Consider the following 21,044-nt stretch of genomic DNA (forward strand, 5'->3'; position numbering starts at 1 on the left):
TTTTTTTTTTTTTTTTTTTTTTTAATAAATTATAAGACATCAGCTTTTATTTTTTTTACAACATACTTTTTCTAAATTCATACTTCACTTGTTTTAATTTTGTATCTCTGACTTTTAAAATAGAAACTTGTCTTCAAATGGGTTGACGGGAACTATAGACGCTGGAATTCAAAATCTAACCCATCTAGAAAAGTTGTAAGTATGAATATGTTTTGCCTCCAAGCTAAGGCAAAAATCTCTTACTTAACAATGTCAATGAATTTTTGTTATTTTCAAAATTTTAGGGACTTGTCAAATAATAGTTTGACTGGATTAATTCCCGAATTTCTAGCTAACATGAAATCCTTGATGATCATGTAAGTTTCTTCACATTTTTTGGCCGCGATAATCCTTCAATTTTTTTTTTTTTTTAAGGAATTTTTTTGGCCGCGGTAATTCATGTATGAGCATTTCAATTTTTTTTTTCCTATAGAAATTTGAGCAAGAACCAGCTGAATGATTCAATTCCACAAGCTCTCCGCGATAGAGAAAAGGAAGGACTGAAGTTATCGTAAGAAAAGAACTCTACCCACCTACACAGTTCATTCAAAATTCCCTTGCCTTATGCATTCAGAAAACCTATACAATCTTTATCCCTTCTTGTAGTGTTGATGGACATGCTATATCATGTCTACCTGGTTCATGTGTCTCAAAGAAGAAATTTCCGGTGTTGATTGTTGCACTAGTTGCTTCAGTGGTGGTTGTGGTCATAGTAATGGTACTGGTTTTCATTTTTGTGTTCAGAAAGAAAAAGACATCAGATCATGTGGAAGGTACCAAAACATATAAACTCATGTTTGAATCAACAAACTTTAATATGTATCAGGCTTTTATTAACCTTTGCACTCTACAGCAATACCCCGGTCAGCAGTTACTACACGGGCGAATTTCACGTCCACGAATACATCTGAGACATCCATCGAGACGAAAAAGAGAAGGTTCAGTTATGCAGAGGTAATGCAAATGACAAACAACTTGGAAAGAGCTCTAGGTGAAGGAGGGTTTGGTGTCGTTTATCATGGTTATCTGAACGGTTCTCAGCAAGTAGCTGTTAAAGTACTTTCTGAATCATCATCACAAGGCTATAAACACTTCAAAGCAGAGGTATGGAATGATTAAATCTTCTGAAAAATCATAAAACAAAGAAATGTTATATATTTTTTTTAGAAACTAACATGTTAGATTCTAATTACTATGCAGGTTGAACTTCTTCTGAGGGTTCACCACATAAATTTGGTAAACCTTGTTGGGTATTGCGATGAACGAGATCACTTGGCTCTCATCTATGAATACATGCCCAGTGGAGACTTAAAAGAACATTTATCAGGTGGAACATATCATAACATCAACATATCAATTTCTTAATCATATATATGAAAAAGATCCATATGATGACTGATTTAAAGGATTTAAAATATAGGAAAACGAGGTGGCTCTGTTTTGAATTGGACCACTCGATTACGAATAGCTGCCGATGCTGCACTAGGTTCGTAAAATCTTTGACTCATGCGAGTAACTTGTTTTTCTCATTACAAAACACATTTGCTGATACAATTAGCCATATATGATTCAAATACGTAACAAATGTATGTTTAAAATATTTATAGGATTGGAATACTTACATATTGGATGCCAACCATCAATGGTGCACAGAGATGTCAAAAGTACAAACATATTGCTGGGCGAGCAGTTCTCAGCCAAAATTGCAGATTTTGGCCTTTCAAGATCTTTTCAACTTGGAGATGAATCCCATGTTTCGACGGTTGTTGCTGGTACTCCTGGATATCTTGACCCTGAGTAAGTATTATTAGTCCAACTTCCGATCATGAGATTTGTTGTCACATTCATCTTCAATGTATCTAATATCCATGTTTTTTGCCATGCTAGATATTACAGAACAGGTCGGTTGGCAGAAATGAGTGATGTCTATAGTTTTGGGATTGTATTATTGGAGATAATCACAAATCAACGTGTCATTGATCAAAGCCGTGAAAAGCCCCACATAACAGAATGGACTGCGTTTATGCTCAATAGAGGAGATATAACCAGAATCATGGATCCTAAACTTCACGGTGATTACAACTCTCGTTCTGTTTGGAGAGCTGTTGAATTGGCTATGTTGTGTGCAAACCCTTCTTCAGAGAAACGACCAACCATGTCCCAAGTTGTTATCGAACTAAAAGAGTGTCTTTCTTCTGAAAACTCGATGAAAGGTAAGAATCAAGACACAGAATCTCATGGTTCATTCGAAATGAGCATGAGCTTTGACACAAAAGCTGTGCCTAGTGCAAGGTAGTATTTGCAAAGAAGCCTTGTTTGTGTCAGTGATGTACTTGTGCTTTTGGTATGGTTTTTTTTTTTGTCAAAGAAGTGCTTCAATTTGTGATTAAGAAAATGAGAGGACGACAAATATAGAATTTTTTGGATCTCATGTAATGAATTTATTGTTCGCAATTTGCATAATACCTTCCACATGTGTAGCCGTGTATAGGCTACTTCTTTATAACAAAAAGGAAAGCTTTGGCTTAAACAAAAACCAAAACCAAAACCATTAAACCAATAAAACCAAAACATATCTAACCATAACTACGTATCAGTTTATACCAACGAACCAGTAGCTTTGAATCTCTAGTTTAATGTCCTGATCATAAGCGTTTCTGTGCTAATAAGTTATTTGAAGTAAACAAAACAAGTTGGATAAAAAAAAAAAAAATTAGCAAACGTAATTATTCATATGTTAATTGAATTTCCTTTGTAGAACAATTAAGCCATTATTTCACAATCTCAGAGGTGTGACCTGTTTTACACGTTACCATGAGGCTTGACTTTTTTTTTTTTTTCCCTTTTTTCTAATAAAAGCTGAGACATGACTTGGTACGCTCTGCCACTTAGAATGTCCAAATGAGTATTATAAGGTCTTCTGTTAGCTAGTTTTCAGATTTTCTTTGGGAATTCAAGAGAATATGGAGAGTTCCCATAGGTTTTTGTTGGTGGCACTAATAGTAGCTTCTTCTATTATTGATCTTGTTCAAGCCCAAGCAGGTAACCACATTTCAACTCAAACGTTTAGTATTTTTTTTTGTATTCATTTTGAAACGAGTGAAATGTCTATCTTATTAATTGACATTGCTTGTAAAACAGGGTTCATCAGTTTGGATTGTGGATTATCCCCGAATGAGCAATCTCCTTACATTGAGCTGGAAACTGGATTACAGTTTTCATCAGATTCAAGCTTCATCCAAAGTGGAAAAATTGGTAAAATTGATGCAAGTCTTGAGTCGAAGTACCCAAGATCACAAATAACGTTGAGGTACTTTCCAGATGGAGTAAGAAACTGTTACAATCTTAGCGTTCATCAGGGAACAAATTATTTGATCAGGGCTACAAGTAACTATGGAAATTATGATGGTCTTAACATTTCTCCTAGATTTGATTTGTATATAGGCCCTAATTTTTGGGTAACAATAGATTTGGAAAAGCATGTAAATGGTGATACATGGGAGGAGATCATTCACATCCCAAAGTCAAACTCTTTGGATGTTTGTCTTATAAAGACAGGCACAGCAACGCCTATCATATCGGTATTGGAATTAAGGTCTCTACCAAATAATACTTACATCACAGAATCAGGTTCTTTGAAGTCGATACTAAGATCATACCTAAGTGAATCAACAAAAGTTATAAGGTAAATCAGCTTTAAATTTATATTAAAGTTATTTTACACTTTTTACTTATTCTCTTGTCAGCGGCTAATGATACAAGATTATGGTTAGCGCAGGTACCCAGATGATTTCTATGATCGAAAATGGGTTCCATACTTTGAGTCGGAGTGGAAGCAAATCTCCACCACTCTCAAAGTGAACAACACCATTAATGGTTTTCTTGCGCCGCAAGATGTGCTCATGACCGCCGCAGTACCTGCCAATGCTACTGCACCGTTGACTTTTACCAAGGATCTTGAGTTCCCTAAAGATGAACTTTACTTCTACTTCCACTTCTCTGAGATCCAAGCCTTACAGGCTAACCAGACTAGAGAGTTTAGCCTTTTGTGGAACGGAGAAGTTATTATTCCAACTCTGAGCTCTAAATATCTGAAGGCCAGCACTCTTTACAGTGTGTCACCATTTGTTTGTGAAGTAGGGAAATGCTTATTAGAGCTGAAAAGAACTTAAAACTCAACTCTCCCGCCTCTACTTACCGCCATTGAAGTTTTCACAGTTATTGACTTTCCACAGTCTACAACAAACGAAGATGATGGTAAGTTTTTTTGGATGGATAGTAAATTTTGGGGAGTAATATGCTCTTTTGATGAAATATTAAAAAAAAAACTTATATGCTTAATCTCTAACACGTACATCGGGAAACTTTCTGACAGTGATTACTATCAATAACATCAAAGACACCCACAGATTGAGTAGAATCTCATGGCAAGGAGACCCATGCGTACCACGACAGTTTTTGTGGGATGGTCTAAGTTGCAACGAAATGAATGTGTCTACACCACCAAGAATAACTTCTTTGTGAGATATCTATTACTTAACCCTCGTTAAACATGTTAGAAAATAATTTCTAACGACATTAGACTTGTATATTTTTTTCTGGTTTTGTTTTGAACTTATAAATAGAAACTTGTCTTCAAGTGGACTAATGGGAACCATATCAACTGGAATTCAAAATCTTACTCATCTCGAAAAGTTGTAAGTATCATCATTATTAATTGAAAGGAAAATAGTTTCTACATGTCAGTAATTTTTTCTTAATTGATTTCATACAAACATTATAGGGACTTGTCAAATAACAATTTGACAGGAATGGTGCCCGAATTTCTAGCTAACATGAAAACATTGATGTTCATGTAAGTTTTCTGACATGTTAGTAAGGGTATTTTTCATGGATCATGTTCACCTAAGTACAAAAATTTATTTGGTTTTAACAGAGACTTGAGCAAGAACAAACTGAGTGGGCCAATTCCAAAGACTCTTCGTGATAGAGAAAAGAAAGGACTAAAATTATTGTAAGAAAGAAATCCATATTTACACACATTTTTCGGTCAAGATCTCCCGTGTGCATTCAGATTACTAAAAAATCGACATGTTTTTTTTTTTTTTGTATTTTGTAGTGTTGATGGCGATAATACGTGTTTATCCAATTCATGTGTCCCAAAAAAGAAATTTCCAATGATGATAGTTGCATTAGTTGCTTCTGCAGTCGTGGTCATCATAGTGGTAATGATCTTCACTTACGTGTTCAAAAAGAAAAGGCGATCAGTCCATATGGAAGGTATTTGCATAGATGAATTACTAAAAAACAATTTATATAGTAGAAGGTGTCATGGTTATCGTTGTCTCACTGGATTAGTCTCTACACATCTTTATCCCTATCGCTAGCTATGCCAACAATGGATATCACGTCAAAGAATATATCGGAACAGCTGATCAAGACAAAAAGGAGAAGATTTATTTATTCAGAAGTTGTAGAAATGACAAAATTTTCCAAAAAGCTCTAAGGGAAGGAGGGTTTGGCATAGTCTATCATGGTTATCTGAAACATTCAGATCAAGTAGCTGTTAAAGTACTCTCCCAATCATCATCACAGGGCTATAAACACTTCAAGGCAGAGGTATGATATGCCATATATCTTCTTACAAAATTACAACAAAAAAAAAAAAACCAGTGATAAGAAAAATGTGTTGTGTTAAAAAAATGTGTTTTATTATTGTTGGTATTTAGGTCGAGCTCCTTCTAAGAGTTCACCACATAAATTTGGTGAGCCTTGTTGGATATTGCGATGAAAAAGATCATTTGGCCCTCATCTACGAATACATGCCCAATGGAGATTTAAAAGATCATTTGTCAGGTGAAAGATGAATATATCTATATCACTATTTTGATTATTAGAGATATATAATTCATAGGACAACTAATTTTGACAATCTAATACAGGAAAATAGGGTGACTCTGTTTTGGAATGGACTACCAGACTAAGAATAGCCATCGATGTTGCCCTAGGTTCGTACTTACTCAATATAGTTTCAGTCACATGTTCACTACCATAGGGGTCATGTCATGCATGATTCACTAGTGGATATAAATGATTCAAACATATGAACATGTGCACATATGTAAGTACCTCTTAATACAAGTAGAACACCATCTAAACACATTTTAAGTAAAAAAATTGTATCCAAACTTCGACAAAAATATGTTTTAAACTTATAATGATAATATACTATATCCAATCACGCTTTCACTCACCAGAATTTCTGGCTTAAACTAACATGAATAAATTTATTTCAAAGGATTGGAATACTTGCACTATGGATGCCGACCACCAATGGTACATAGAGATGTCAAAAGTACTAATATATTGTTGGATGATCAGTTCATGGCCAAAATTGCCGATTTTGGACTTTCAAGATCGTTTCAAGTCGGAGATGAAACTCAGATTTCAACCGTTGTTGCTGGTACTCCCGGATATCTTGATCCCGAGTAAGTACTACTACTTCACTCTCTTGATACATTATGTAAGTTATGCATACATTCATCTTCATCCCAAAATATATACGTATACCACGCTCCATCTTCACATTTCCCAGATATTATCGAACAAGTCGGTTGGCTGAGCTGAGCGATGTATACAGTTTTGGGATTGTATTACTAGAGATTATCACAAACCAACGTGTGTTTGACCAATCCCGCGGAAAAACTTCACATTACAGAATGGGTGGCATTTGTGCTTAATAGAGGAGATATCACTAGGATTGTTGATCCTAACCTTCACGGTGAATACAACTCTCGTTCAGTTTGGAGAGCTGTTGAATTGGCTATTGTAAGGGTATAGAGAAGCACAACACACTGATTCACACTTGGAACGCGCCAAGCCAACGCTTTTCTATTCAATCTTATTAACAAAATTTATCTTTTACAAGGATACAATTTTGTCTCGGCCCTTACTCAACCTATTCTACCCAATAGGATTGCACCCGACTAAGAATGAATCTGACCCCTCTTCTCTTTTCTATCTAAACACACACCTGTGTAGATCTAAGAGAATAAACTCACCCTCTCTCTTTTTAGCTGAGAGATTAAAACTCACCCTCTCTCTTTTCTATCTAAACTCTCACCAGAGTAGATCTAAGAGAAAGAAAAAACAATTCTCTGCGCACTTAATCACCACCCTGATTAACGTCACAGAGAACTGGGAACACCCCTTCTAAGCCTTATTTTTGTGGCTTCGAAGTTTACAACTGTATCAATATTCTAGAGTGCTCAACTTGGCTCGTGACCTACTCCTAGAATATATATACATGATTTGAGAAGCCCTAGAAGGCGAATCTCCAAGTATCACAGGATAAGGAAACTGCTTGTTTCTCAGCCTTATCCTTTCCTTAACTGTTGCGGAGAATATTCTTTATATCTCCAGACAAACGGAAACTGTTTGCTCCTCAAGCTTATCCTTTCCTTATTTATCGCAGAGAATATTTTCCATATCTCTAAGTACAATCTTGTCTCTATCTTCAAGACCACGTCAACAACCTTCCTTGACGCATCATCACATCCACTCACGTCTTTCCACGTCAGCTCACACATCCATGTCAGCAACTTGGGCGTCTGTGATCTGATGCAGCTTCCTGACTGGCACAACGCTCTGTTCGGCACAACGACTTGTTCCTCACAGCGAGTTGTTCCAGTATCTACATTTACAGCTATGTCATGTGCTAACCCTTCTTCAGAAAAACGACCAAACATGTCTCAGGTTGTCATTGATCTAAAAGAGTGTTTAACTACTGAAAAGTCGATGAAAATAAGGAAAAATGACACGGACACTGATGATTCTCTCGAACTGCGCTCGAGCTTTGATACTGAGGTGGTTCCTAGTGCAAGGTAGTTATTTGCATAGACGCTTTCCTTGCGTTGATGTATTTCTTCTTGTGCGTATTTTTCTTTGGCAAAAGCAAGTTTAAAATTTTATTTGGTGACATCGCAAGCTCATAACTACACAACACAAGAGACGATAAATTAATTTACGAGTATTTTGATCTTGTATTTTGAATTTGTTGTCTGTACGTAATCAAAGCCATGCATGGTTTGCTTGAACACCATATATTTTTATTTACAAACTCAAAAATATTTGTAAATAAACATCCATGCATGCATGATTTTCAAATTTATTTACAAACTCAAAAAGAAGAAAATTGATCCAAATTCTAAATGATTTTCAAAAAATGACAAAAAAAAAGAAAAAAGAAGCTGGCTTTAAAAGCGAATAATCCATTATACATGCATAATCCATTAAATCAGGATGTTGCATAAGATGTTGCATAAGACTATAAGAGTCACCAACCATATACAACAACAAAGTAAATTACCAAAAGAAAAGAACAATTCAAGTCAACTCTTTATATATTAACATTTCTTCACCTCTCATGTTAGTTATTAGTTAGTTAGTGGTTCCGTACTATTATAGCATATACTTTTCTGTTATTAGTAGTATGATAGTATCTTTGTGATAAACTAGACCACTTGTATAAAGTATAAACTAACCAAAAACGGCTTATTGACCACTAGAACGTATTTAATCCTTAAATTTATTTTTGCATTTTAATCATGTTCTCACGTTTTCAGGCCAGTGCAAGTCTTTTTTTGATATGTCAGAAAAATATTTTTGTGCTCCCCACTGCTTATATGTAAACATCATAGATTGTTCAAAACTTAGGCAAGTGCAAGTATTTTGCTTCGGAACTACGAGAATATGGAGAGTCCCCAAGAAATTTTGCTGCTTGCACTTATATCAGCTTTCTCTCTTATTCACATTGTTCAAGCTCTAGATCCCGAAGGTACCGAAACTTCTATATTCAATTTGACAAACTTTTTTTCTTATAAAAAGATAATTATATCGCTTTGGCGCCCCCTGATTATGAGACTTCTGGATGGTCGTAGTCAAAACTTATGTTTGCTAAGATCATCTAACACATTGTGTGCTTACTTTAATTACTAGCTTCTCCAAATTCAAGCTATAGTTATTTTCAATAACCATTGACATCTTTTAACTTAAACAGGATTAGTAAGTCTCGAAATTCCGGTTCTCCAAATTCCAGTGAAATTCATTGTACTTGCTTCTGCTGTTGTGATCATTCTAGTTCTACTAGTTCTCATTTGTGTGTGCAGAAAGAAAAAAGCACCAAGTCATGTGAAAGGTATAATTTGAAGAGACTCATCAACAAATTGTATGTTACAAGGTTATTACATGTATTGTTTTTATAATAAATATTTCTTTCTACAGACATACCCCCTTCACCAATTCCATCTACTAGTAGTAAATCAGACGACTCGATCAAGACAAAAAGGAAAAAGTTTACTTATTCAGAGGTTACAGAAATGACAAAAAACTTTGAAAGAGCTCTTGGTGAAGGAGGCTTTGGCATTGTCTACCATGGTTATTTGAATGGTTCAGAGGAAGTAGCTGTTAAAATACTCTCTCAAACATCATCACAAGGGTATAAACATTTCAAGGCAGAGGCATGTAATCCTTTAAACATTCTGCAAAAGTTGTAACAAAAAATATGTATATTTTTATGCATCATGCATGCTAATTTAATGTGTTTTATATATTTGTTAAATTGTTGGTATGCAGGTTGAACTTCTGCTGAGAGTTCATCACATTAACTTGGTTGGCCTTGTTGGGTATTGCGATGAACGAGGTCACTTGGCTCTCATCTACGAATATATGTCCAACGTGGACTTAAAACATCATTTGTCAGGTGAAAGATATAATATATATATATATATATAACATTATTATTCCTTCGTTACTACAAAAATCATATACAATATCTTATTTTGATGATATATTGTAGGAAAACATGATGTCTCTATTTTGAAGTGGAGTACTCGATTAAGAATAGCCATTGATGCCGCACTAGGTTTCTACTAACTCAAAATAGCTCTTAGTCACTTACCTTGTTTAAACCAAAATTTTATTGTAAACATTGAACATTCAACTAATACATCTTAACCTAACCTAAACAAGCCATATAAAACATTTCTAATGAAATATTTCTAAACTCTTATTAAATCAAATGTTAGTCACATTTTGAAATTTTTGTTATAGTGGTGATAGTGTTGAGTTTCAAAATATTTACATTGTGTAGAAACTTAGTTATATGTGCGTTTGCTAATATTTTTAGGACTGGAATACTTACATATTGGTTGTCGGCCATCAATGGTACATAGAGATGTCAAAAGTACGAATATATTGTTGGACAAGCGATACACTGCCAAAATTGCGGATTTTGGGCTTTCAAGATCCTTCCAACTTGGAGATGAATCTCATATCTCAACAGTTGTTGCTGGTACTCCTGGATATCTAGATCCTGAGTAAGTATTTTAGATTACATATTTTTCTTTATAAGTGGAATCTTTTAGATGATGCTTAACCATCCTAGATGTGAAACTCACCATACCATGTTGAGTTTTAAGTCCATATTCATATTATAGTTGGTATACTGATCACATATGAATCATAATGCATATTCTCTTGCCTGCCAGGTATTACAGGACAGGTCGGTTGGCCGAGATGAGCGATGTCTACAGTTTTGGGATAGTGTTATTGGAGATAATGACAAACCAACGTGTGATTGACCAAAACCGCGAAAAGCGACACATAACAGAATGGGTTGCGCTTGTGCTTAACAGAGGAGATATCACCCGGATCATGGATCCTAATCTTTACGGAGATTACAACTCAAACTCTGTATGGAAAGCTCTTGAATTGGCTATGTCATGCGCAAACCCTTCTTCAGAAAAACGACCAAGCATGTCCCAAGTTATTAGCATACTTAAAGAGTGTCTAACTTCAGAAAACTTGATGAGAAATAAGAATCAAGACATGGAGTACACTGATAGTTCCCTTGAGATGACCATGAACTTTGATACTGAGGTTATCCCTAGGGCAAGGTAGTTATTGTAAAGAAGCCTCATTTATCAGGTAACTCACGTTGATAAATTGTTGTTGGTATAATCTTTCGTCAATGTTTTTGTTTTGAGACATCATAACTAAAATTAAAACGAAAAAACAAAACACTCTTTTGATCTCGTGTTCTGTGCTGTATTGAAATTTGCATAGTTATCTTCCACATTAGTAAGCTATTTCTTCGTCAAAACAAAACTTATCGCCAACAATGAGTAGCTGCTAAAGAAACTGATGCAACAAAGTTGGGGTGGGATAGATAATGAACCTAACTAACCGAACCCAACTTTTGGCTATTCGGTTCGGTTTTAGTTATAGGTGTTCAACCGATCGGTAATATGTTTAAAACATTTTGGTTAACCGAGAAATTTAGTTCGGCCCGGTTCTCAGTCAACCGAAACTTTTTTTTTTTTTTTGAATAACTACTACTGTTACATCGATTTACAAATAAAAATAAACCAGCTTTCGTCAATAACCGAATAACCCGGAATTATCCAAAATAATCGGAAAAGCGGGAGTGAAAAAAAAAAAAAAAAAAAAAAAAAAACAAAAATTTGGTTAATTGTGATTGTAAAATTCAAAACCTACATTAACCGAGAACCAAAATAAATGAACCAAATATTATTTCGATTAATTTTGACAACATTTTTAAAATAAAATAAAAATAACCAAAGAACCGAAAAAATCGAAACTGGAATAACCGGAAATCCCATAGTTTTTTTTTGTTTGTCATCTAGGTTTATATTATCATTAACAGATTACATCTGTTGAAAACAAAAAGGTGAAAAACATAGAAATCACCTAAGACTAATCCCAAACAAGGGAAGCACTAAGCCTAAACAAGGGAAGCTAAAGCCAGCGGTTAACAACATAACCCCGGAAACTAAAGCCAACGAATAAAGGACCATCCCTGGAAGCTTAAGCCGGCAGGTAACACACCTCCGGAAACTAGGACTTAAGAACAGAAAAACAAAAGCCAAAACCTAAAGTAAAAGTTTACAGAGGGAATGAGAGAAGGATCAAAGCTCTAAAACTGCCCAACTGAAACTGAGCAAATTCCACTAAACTTTCCCATAGAACCTGTTAGCGCCGGAAGACCGGAAGCACTAAGATAGCACTCCGTTGAAAAGCCCATAGCTATAATAGTATACTATTGTCTTGGTATTGAAAATTTATCATGGGCCAAGTTTAAGGCTACATACAAAGCCCACTAAAGAAACGAGTCCTTTTACACACAAACTGATTCAGATTTGATCTCTCTCTTCCTGACGCGAGAAGCAGTCATCAGACCACAACAATAACCTGAGAAGAAATCGTTTCTGCAGAGAGAGAGATGAGGTTGTTCGATCCATGGCCAGTGTTCTTCAAGAGAGAATGGAAACGTTGCTGGCCGTTCCTCACCGGTTTCGCCGTCACCGGCGTCCTTATCACCAAGTTAACCGCCGGATTCACTGGTAAAAGTCGTCTTCCTCGGATCCATTAAATTAAATTTCTCCCATTTCAGCTGTGTTTACGGATTCAGATCGAGATTTATGCGATTACTTCTGTGTAACATGTCTTTATTTTTGATTTTTGATTTTTGGAAAAACCCTAATTCCAGTCGAAAATGTTTGATTTATAAATGCAGAGGAAGATGCCAAGAACTCCAAGTTCGTCCAGCAACACCGGAGGTAACACCAGATTTCAAATTCTCGTTTTGGTATATGATTTGATCTTAGAGCATTTTGGAATCGATGTAAACAAGTGTCCCTTTGAGGTTTCGAGTGTTTGTTATCAATTGATGATTTATTTCGTATTGAGAAATGCAAAGTCATACCACTAGAAACGTCTTGTCTATTAGGTTTGTTGCTCTATATACATGAATGAATCTCCCATTTGATTTTCTGTTCTTGTTCTTGCGAGTTTGCGTGATATCGCATGTTGACTATGCTTTAAACTCGTAGCAAAACTCTAACTTGTTTTTGTATTTTCAGGTGATGATGATGATTCACGAAAGTGTAGAAGCTAAGAGACATATTTCTGGAACATATTGTGTCGGATGCTTCAGCTTTGAAACTTGTTCAATAACAAAGGAAGAGCATTCTATAATACTCTTTTCTTTCTCTGAGTTTTGCAATTCTTTTTTTTTTTCTTTCTGAAACTTAGCAATGCTATGGTTTTGTTCACTCTCGTTGGAAATGGATTCAATAAGGCTTTGTCTCCCCAATGAATATTAACCTTTTGTTCTAATAATCCTGTCAGTGGTTCCAATCTTAACCGTTATCTTTCAAAATGCTAATCTTTTTTGCTTTTAGGTAGACTTTAGGTTGTGGCATAAACTAGATTCAGGTTTAGCTTTGGCCTTTGATGATCAATTACATTGCAAATTGTTTTTTGTAACATAGTTTCTTGTTAGCAGCGTTATATCCGTTACACATTCTATGAAAAACAAACCACAAGATAGACAATAGACATGTTTGCTGACCAAAGTATTTTTGATGTCTAGAGATGAGTGACTTCACCCAAGTTGTTTACCTCATTCAAGTTTTGAATTTCAAGATATGAAGAAATGGCTTCACTTTAGCAGCGAACACTATGGCAAGAAAAAAATTTTTTTTTTCATTTAAATAAAAAAAAAAGCATTCGTTCATAATCTTTATTTTTCTCTACGGAGTTTTCCACTGTGGGGAAAGTGGAAAACATATTATACGAAACCAGCCACCTGCGCCATGGAATCTGAAAAGTAGAACTGACTTGTAGTGCATCCACGTTTGCTTTTGATCCGTGACCAAGTTTTATTCTTTGGGGACTCCGAGCCTTAGCCTGAAGTCTTCTTCCATAAGGGGAAGACCTTCACGGAGTTTCACCTTTGGTTCCCATCCCAACACTTCTTTAGCCTTTGTGATGTCCGGCTTCCTCTGTCTTGGATCATCTGGTGTGTTCTCAACCATCTTTATCTCTATGCTCGGGTTAATCAGCTGAAAACAAAGCAACATGTCATTACCGGACACCCAAGATTTTCAAAGCACGTACTCATATCAATCAAGAAACCAGACACTCACCTCCTTCACTGTCTCAGCTAGTTCCACCATGGTAAACTCACCTGAGAAACCAAAGATTCAGACACTAAGCATAAGTTCAAGAGATAGGTTGGGTTGTGTTTTGTCTAATGTTAGGGGATTTACCAGGGTTACCAATGTTGATGGGACCAGTGTCATCTCCTTCCATGAGGCGCATAAGTCCATCAACCATGTCAGATACATAACAGAAACTGCGAGTCTGTGTCCCTGGTTTCTGAACAGTCAATGCCTCACCCCTACATATTCATGGCAACAACAAGGCCAAGGAGATGACTCATGAATCAGATTATAGCTCGCAAAGGAAAATTTGTTAGATGGATTGGGCAAAGTGGGCTCACCGTAGTGCTTGAGCAATGAAGTTGCTTACAACACGGCCATCATCGATGTTCATGCGTGGACCATAGGTGTTGAAGATTCTGGCAATGCGGATTTCTACAACGAACAACAAAGACAAGGTAAGCAATAAAAGAGAGAGTCTTGAGGAACAATGTTGACGCGAGAGCCACTAGGAAATACAACTGACCAATTCCATGTTGCCTGTGGTAGTCAAACATCAAGGTCTCAGCCACACGCTTGCCCTCATCATAACAGCTTCTAACCCCTTTTATCATAGCAATCACGTTATAAGACAGTGAATTGACACGGATGGTAAATTAATTTAAAGCTGTTAAGTGTTTGAGCCTACCAATTGGGTTGACATTTCCCCAATAGCTCTCAGGCTGGGGATGGATCAGAGGATCTCCATACACTTCCGAGGTTGATGTAAGCAAAATCCTGTTCGGAAGAGGAGTTAGTTAGTCACAATCAACAGAAACAAGGTATAAACAATGGATCAATTTGCAAACCTTGCTCCAACACGCTTGGCAAGACCTAGCATGTTCAGTGTACCAATCACATTGGTCTTGATTGTCTTCACAGGGTTGTACTTGTAGAAGATGGGAGAAGCAGGACATGCGAGATGGTAAATCCGATCAACCTCAATCAAAAGTGGCTCCGTGACATCTGTTAAATCAAAAGCCAAATATAAATGCGGAGAACAAAAGACAGGCGTTTTCCAGTCTCAGTTAAAGTAACAAGCCAGAGAGTTTCAAGACCATACCATGACGGATAAGCTCAAATCTCGGATGACCGATCCACTTCTTAAGGTTTTCCTTTGAACCAGTGAAATAGTTATCAGCAACAATCACCTGTGGGGGAAACAAGGTTTAAACATCAACCCAAATCACACAAAAACTATTATGTATATAGGATACATGCATTTCAATGCTAACCTCATTCTTTTCATTTTCCATCAACTTATCAACAAGGTGAGAGCCAATGAATCCAGCTCCTCCTGAGATCAAGATCCTCATATTGGACTGCACAAATGAGAAAACTAAATCAGTTACCACATCTTATAGAAGATAGAAGATAGAAGAATCAGAACATAGTACAATACAACTTAACAAAGCTCTCTCACAGACTCTTGCTGTTCTGAGTACAAGATTGTGACAACCTCAGATCTAAGTCAAATTATCCAAGGATTTCAATCTCAAATGATCCTTGTGACTAATCAAAAAGATCCCTAAACCGTTTGATTCAATACAATGTCAACGAGATCAAATGATCAATTAACCAAACTGAACACGTGATTCATTCTCCAACAATATAAAAGTAGTAACACCTTCACATGATTCAACGCATGAAATTAGAATGGGTATGGCCAGAATCGAATAAAAATCATAACTTTACCGGACAAAACTTGGAATTGCGGAGAGGTGAAGGTGAAGGTGGAGGCTTTGGGCTTGTTTGTTTATCACTTGACGCCATTGATGAGAGATCACTCCACACAACCCTGAAATTTTTAGATTACAAAAAAAAAATCGCATCAAACAATAGAAAAAATGAAATCTTTCGATTAGAGAAAGAGAGGAATTGAGGAGATCGGTACCGTATCGATGAACCCTAAAAAAAAACGAAAACTTTGTGATCTGAAGAGTGGGAGAAGGATCGTATTATACTCGCACACACAAGTGTCGGAACTTCTTCTTATGTCAAAGTTTGAATATATCTTGTAATTAAGATATTTGTTTTCTGTTTATGAATCCTTTTTTAGAATTTGTTTAATTAAATTTTTTGTTGGGTGAGATAAAGATTAAAAGAGTCTTCAAAAACACGAAAAGTGGATTAAATAAAAAATAGTAATATTAATTAGTGGTTTAGCTTACTCGATTACAATGACAACTCAACATTTGACCAAACGTATTATCTGATGTGGCAGTTTCTAAACTTGTCAACAAATTATATTTTATTTTCCAATTTTAGCAAAACAATTTGATTTACTTTGTACACTTTCCAAATGTTCTGTCTTATATCCATTTTTTTTTAAGAATTGGAGTTACGTATAGGCTGGGACTGGAAGCCTCAGCCTGGATATATTAGTCGCATTATCTCTTTGGATATTTATTTTTGTAAAACTAAACTTGTTCAAAGTTAATTAGAATTTTGCGGGAATATTTCTTTTAGAAATTTTTTTCAAAATACTACAATTTAATTTTTTTTCAAAAATACCAATTTTAGTTTTATTTTTCAAAAATACCACAAACACACACAAAAAAAATTGATTTTTAAAAATATAATTTTTTTTAGGTTTAGGTTGACAATGCAATATTTAATACATAGTTTTAAGTAAGTAGGGTTTAGTGTTAGTATTAAAACTTTAGCTCAATTTTGTGATATTTTTGGAAAAGCTACATTTTAGTGATATACATGGAAAATAAAAATAAAAGTGGTATTTTTTTAAAAAAAACTCATTTTAGTAGTATTTATAAAAGTTTGTTCTTTATTTTAAGGTAAATTCTTATATATTTAGAAATCTATTTATGTTCATATTACTAGTAAAAAGTCTGAAAAAGAAAGAAGTCAAGAATAAAAAAAAAGTTTGAAAAAAATCCATAATTTATATTTTATACCTTCTTAAAAAATATTCGAATAACATTGTCATTTTTCTTTTCATTTATCATTTTTTCATTATTTCTTTTTAATACCCGAAATATATTTATTGACTATTAAATATACAATAATTTATTGTTATTATAATTAGTACCATTTAACTTGACATTTAATAAACTTGTTGATCTATCAAAGAAACCAGTTGCACTATCTAAATCTTATGTTAACAATCACAGGCTAAAAACAAAAATCTTGACATATGATCCTTTAGATAAAAAAAAAAATTATTTTTGTTTTGTTTGTTTTTAGAATTAAGAAGAGCTTGTTCTCTCGTACACATCGCTATTGTTGACTTCAGTTTGATAATGATTAAAAAATTTAAGAGAAAGTGCAGTCTTTTACTTGGTAAAGATATATACTTGTTTTCGGTGTTTAAGAAGTATCTATGCAATATCGTTATGGTCTGATTGATTTTAAATATTTACTTAAGTATCTGGATGATTTGGCAAGAGTTTGCCCCGACCCTCAAAATCATATAGAGCACGTTGAAAACCATTAAAAACAGGTCAATAACGCTAAATAAGTTTCTTGTAAATGATTGTTTTGTTCGTTTCTTGTACTGTGTTTTATTTGTGATGCGGAGTGAATGTTGCTTTTAAGACTTTAGAAGTATTTAAAAGCTTTTCACAGCAAATTATTTGCCAATCATACCTTTTTCTACCTTTTTTAAAAAAATTTATAGCAACTTTGTTTTTTTTTCTTCTTTCTACAACTTTATTTTTCCAAACTTTATTTATAAATTAATTTTATTTGTATTTTTTCATTTCTTTTAAAATCTATTTTACTAATAGTTATTTTATTTTGGTCATCATCATTAATAATGGTGAAAAGAGTTTAAAGGACTATAATTATTATGTTATTGGTTTATGATTTTATACACTTTTGTTCACAAATTAAAATCATGAAGTATCATCAAAATATAAAGTTTGTTTAAGCAATTCTACAAGATATAGAAAAACTATTTATTTATTTTTCATTTGTTCACTTTCTATTATTTTATTGAAGTCATCAAAATTCTTTCTAACTTGAATCCAATAACACTCCAAAAAGATTTAAAAATAAAAAATAGAAAATTCAAATCCAGTTTGATACGTTTTTTCAAAATCCAAAATCCATGTGTTTTAATTTTCAGAATAAATTAAAACTTTCAAATCCTATATAGATTTACAAATCAAGAAACCAATAACACCCCTAAATAATCGGATTAAGGAAAAGGCTCTTCTTCTCTCTCACGACACAGATCTTCATTGACTATCTCTTCTTCATCTTTTGTTTTATTTGTTTGGTCTTTTACTTTTCTTTTGGTTCGGAACAGAGGGTCACCAGATTCTCATCAACATGATCTTGGACCGTAGTTGGTATATCTTAATGTACTCACAACAACCATCAACACGATACTGGACCGTACAATATTAAGTTGAACTAATTGATTGTTATTATCCATCCGCGGTTTGCAACGAACATGCTGAATGAGAGATGGTTTATTCACTCATGATTATATAACAACGCATATCACACATATACTGTTACGATGTATACAGAAAACATACGGATTTGCCTAAAATTCACTAATGACTGTAATACGACGATGGTTTTTACCTTATGGAAGCTTAAAAAGGTCTGCTCTCAGGATCGGCGAATCCAGCTAGAAGTGCACCGAGGAGCCAAATCATGAGCAAGAACACTACTGATGTTCGCAGAACTTGGTTACATATGTTCAGGCTCGATTCATCCTCATATGCTAAATCCGGTGTCTGGACATTGTAACTCCAGTGGCCGTCGTCTAGCTTCTCTGTTTCCCTCGAGCTCCTACTCTTGCTTCTTTGGTGTGTTTGTGTTTGTGGTGGATCTTTTTCGTTGAGATTCGAGCATCTTTTGCAATTGCAGTCACTGCCAAGGTATGAAGGAAGCGTCTGAAGATATTCAGAGAGAACTCGATGGAAAGTTTCCCCTTCAATTCTCAGCTTCTTGCGTGTGGTTGGTCTAAGAATCTATGAGAGAAGAACATAAGTTTAGGCAGGGGATATGCAACTATCATAGATCCATTTATAGATCCAAGAACGAAGACTAAGAAAACCGAAAAACTGAAGTTAGCTCAGGTAGATCTTTTACTTGGATGAAAGTCTGGGAAATGACTCGGACAACAGGAGGGAGGCGAATGATGAATAGACAGCCAAGACGGTTAGGGAAGTGATCTTGAAGAATGGATGAACAAGATCTCATCATCTGCATTGGAATCCTCAGAGGAGATAATCCTTCACAATCGACTAACACTGCAAGTTCTGAATTCTCGGGGGTCAGAAGATGCAAAACGCCGTGCTCTACCTGAGATACTGAAACAGTGACAATACTGGAAAATTAAAAGGATGCCGTATCAAAGAAAATACTGGAAAAATGTAGTAGAGCCACTAGGGACGTACTGATTGCCTGAGCAAAACGAGGTCTTTCATGAGCTGGCAACTTTAAGAAAGCAAGCCCCAAGCGGACAATGAGGCAAGGTCGTTGGTTCCTGTCATATCCATGCCAAAAGACTAAACTTGACCATGTCTCAAGTTCTTCTTCAGATAGGATTCTGTAAGTCTCCCTCCACTGGATTGTTTTTTTTATAGAAGATAGTAAGGATGTGAAGTCTCCATTTGACACTCTATAGAATCTATGGAGCTCGTCTTCATTGACTCTACATTAAAATGAGACTGGATGGTTATGATCTAATGCGGAAAATTTAAAGTCAAAACTCAAAGAAGGTAGCTCTTCGTCATATAACACTACATTTGAGAGTACCTCTCGGGTAAGCTAAGCCTCTGTTTTTCCAGTTCTTCATAGAGTTGTCTAAGCCAGTCTTGTGAAGTTACATGAAGTGGAGCCTCATCTTCAATTCTACATTTACAATAAAAAGTCGATGGGGGTTTAGTAGTTTCAATGGATTTGCAAAGCTTCAAGTGCTTCAGATTAAAGTTGTACAGGCTCAGACTATTAAAGTACAATACAACATGTACGAATTTTACATCACATACCTTATATCTGATAGAGACTGTGACGTCTGTGGGTCAGATTGTGATTCTGAAGATGCATGAGAAGTGTTGCCACCTGGGGCTTCTTTCTTTAACTCTGACTGGTCTGTGAGAGCCTCAGCTATCGTGAGGACCAATAATGGCCGAGACAGCATCTGCACAAAGAATACATACAGTTAGTAAGACTCACCCCAGATCATTATGGTGAAAAAAAATACAAAATAAGCACATCAAAGGACCCTGCACATGTGAGATGAGATGATATCTGGCATGACACATAAGCAAGCTTAAGAGTATAAAAGATCACATAACTACAAGTGACCAGGATTCATCAAACAAGATTATAACACCAATCAATGTGTTGCCACCAAAGCATGATGTAGGAATAACTTCTGATTCGATCAAATTGCAAAGTAAAATGTGAGAAGGACGGAATGAATGACCTTTGAAGCACAGAGAAGAGGACAATATATGTTAATTTCATCCAGATAAATATATTACAAGTGACACATGTAGTTAAAGCGTACCTATACTCAGCATGTATAACATGATTAAGTTGAGACTAGTGAAAAAAAAAAAAAAACAAACTTAGGACCTAGAGAATCATTTTTTCAAACTTTGTTTCATTCATCTTAGATTCATGTAACAATGCTATGTGTTTCGAAATTTTCATGCTTTATAAACAGTTGGGCATAAAAAGCAACAAATGGAAAAAGGGCACAGTAGCAAACCTGCATTGCCTTGATCAACTCCTTAAAAGGAGCCCATCTCTGAATCCACTTAAGAGGAGGATAACAAAGGCATTGCAACGCCTGAATACTAGTCCACAAATGAGGACATTTAGCCTTGGAAACCCTTCTAACAACTTCCAAAACAGCGACTTTAAGCAGAAACACAGCTGCATTACCCAAAGCACCACTTCCTACTCCTCTACCATCATTATTCCCAAACGAAACATGCTTACAAATCGTCTGCT

At 35.2% G+C, this 21,044-nt stretch overlaps 4 protein-coding genes, 1 long non-coding RNA gene and 1 pseudogene across 6 annotated transcripts in view; 4 read left to right on the top strand and 2 right to left on the bottom strand.

The window, feature by feature from the left end:
• The window catches only part of LOC104715328 (probable LRR receptor-like serine/threonine-protein kinase At1g07560), a 5,808-nt gene extending 3,374 nt beyond the window's left edge, over positions 1–2,434 (top strand). Inside the window, exons 4-12 of the mRNA XM_019230214.1 lie at positions 124–195; positions 285–356; positions 473–550; positions 646–812; positions 893–1,143; positions 1,240–1,366; positions 1,460–1,525; positions 1,647–1,836; positions 1,927–2,434. Of these exons, the coding sequence (XP_019085759.1) occupies positions 124–195; positions 285–356; positions 473–550; positions 646–812; positions 893–1,143; positions 1,240–1,366; positions 1,460–1,525; positions 1,647–1,836; positions 1,927–2,335 (1,432 nt within the window). The 3' untranslated portion in view covers positions 2,336–2,434. The remainder of the gene's footprint in view (positions 1–123; positions 196–284; positions 357–472; positions 551–645; positions 813–892; positions 1,144–1,239; positions 1,367–1,459; positions 1,526–1,646; positions 1,837–1,926) is intronic.
• Positions 3,003–8,166, top strand: LOC104711098 (annotated as a pseudogene).
• Positions 8,258–11,071, top strand: LOC104711096 (putative receptor-like protein kinase At3g46340). Its single transcript, XM_019230368.1, has 7 exons — positions 8,258–8,875; positions 9,098–9,235; positions 9,322–9,507; positions 9,671–9,799; positions 9,896–9,961; positions 10,226–10,415; positions 10,587–11,071. The coding sequence occupies exons 1-7, from the start codon at positions 8,791–8,793 to the stop codon at positions 10,996–10,998; spliced, it is 1,206 nt and encodes a 401-aa protein (XP_019085913.1). The 5' UTR covers positions 8,258–8,790; the 3' UTR covers positions 10,999–11,071.
• On the top strand, positions 12,247–13,263 carry LOC104711099. 2 transcript variants are annotated; one of them, XR_755204.2, is made up of 3 exons: positions 12,249–12,461; positions 12,635–12,677; positions 12,981–13,263. It is a non-coding gene; the product is annotated as an uncharacterized LOC104711099 (long non-coding RNA). The 2 variants fall into 2 exon arrangements; XR_002033432.1 differs by lacking the exon at positions 12,981–13,263 and having other exon boundaries at positions 12,247–12,461; positions 12,635–12,681.
• On the bottom strand, positions 13,583–16,140 carry LOC104711100 (UDP-glucuronic acid decarboxylase 5). The gene is made up of 11 exons (XM_010427774.2): positions 15,997–16,140; positions 15,798–15,900; positions 15,338–15,424; positions 15,166–15,253; positions 14,912–15,068; positions 14,752–14,840; positions 14,590–14,667; positions 14,405–14,498; positions 14,172–14,302; positions 14,049–14,089; positions 13,583–13,964 (listed from the first exon to the last, which is right to left on the bottom strand). The coding sequence occupies exons 2-11, from the start codon at positions 15,873–15,875 to the stop codon at positions 13,782–13,784; spliced, it is 1,026 nt and encodes a 341-aa protein (XP_010426076.1). The 5' UTR covers positions 15,876–15,900; positions 15,997–16,140; the 3' UTR covers positions 13,583–13,781.
• On the bottom strand, positions 18,448–21,038 carry LOC104715329. Its single transcript, XM_010432744.2, has 6 exons — positions 20,800–21,038; positions 20,072–20,223; positions 19,839–19,934; positions 19,478–19,734; positions 19,170–19,390; positions 18,448–19,048 (listed from the first exon to the last, which is right to left on the bottom strand). Exons 1-6 carry the CDS (start codon positions 20,803–20,805, stop codon positions 18,668–18,670), a joined length of 1,113 nt encoding a protein of 370 aa, XP_010431046.2. The 5' UTR covers positions 20,806–21,038; the 3' UTR covers positions 18,448–18,667.

The sequence above is a fragment of the Camelina sativa genome, chromosome 9 (genome assembly GCF_000633955.1).
Source record: "Camelina sativa cultivar DH55 chromosome 9, Cs, whole genome shotgun sequence".
Classification (NCBI taxonomy): domain Eukaryota; kingdom Viridiplantae; phylum Streptophyta; class Magnoliopsida; order Brassicales; family Brassicaceae; genus Camelina; species Camelina sativa.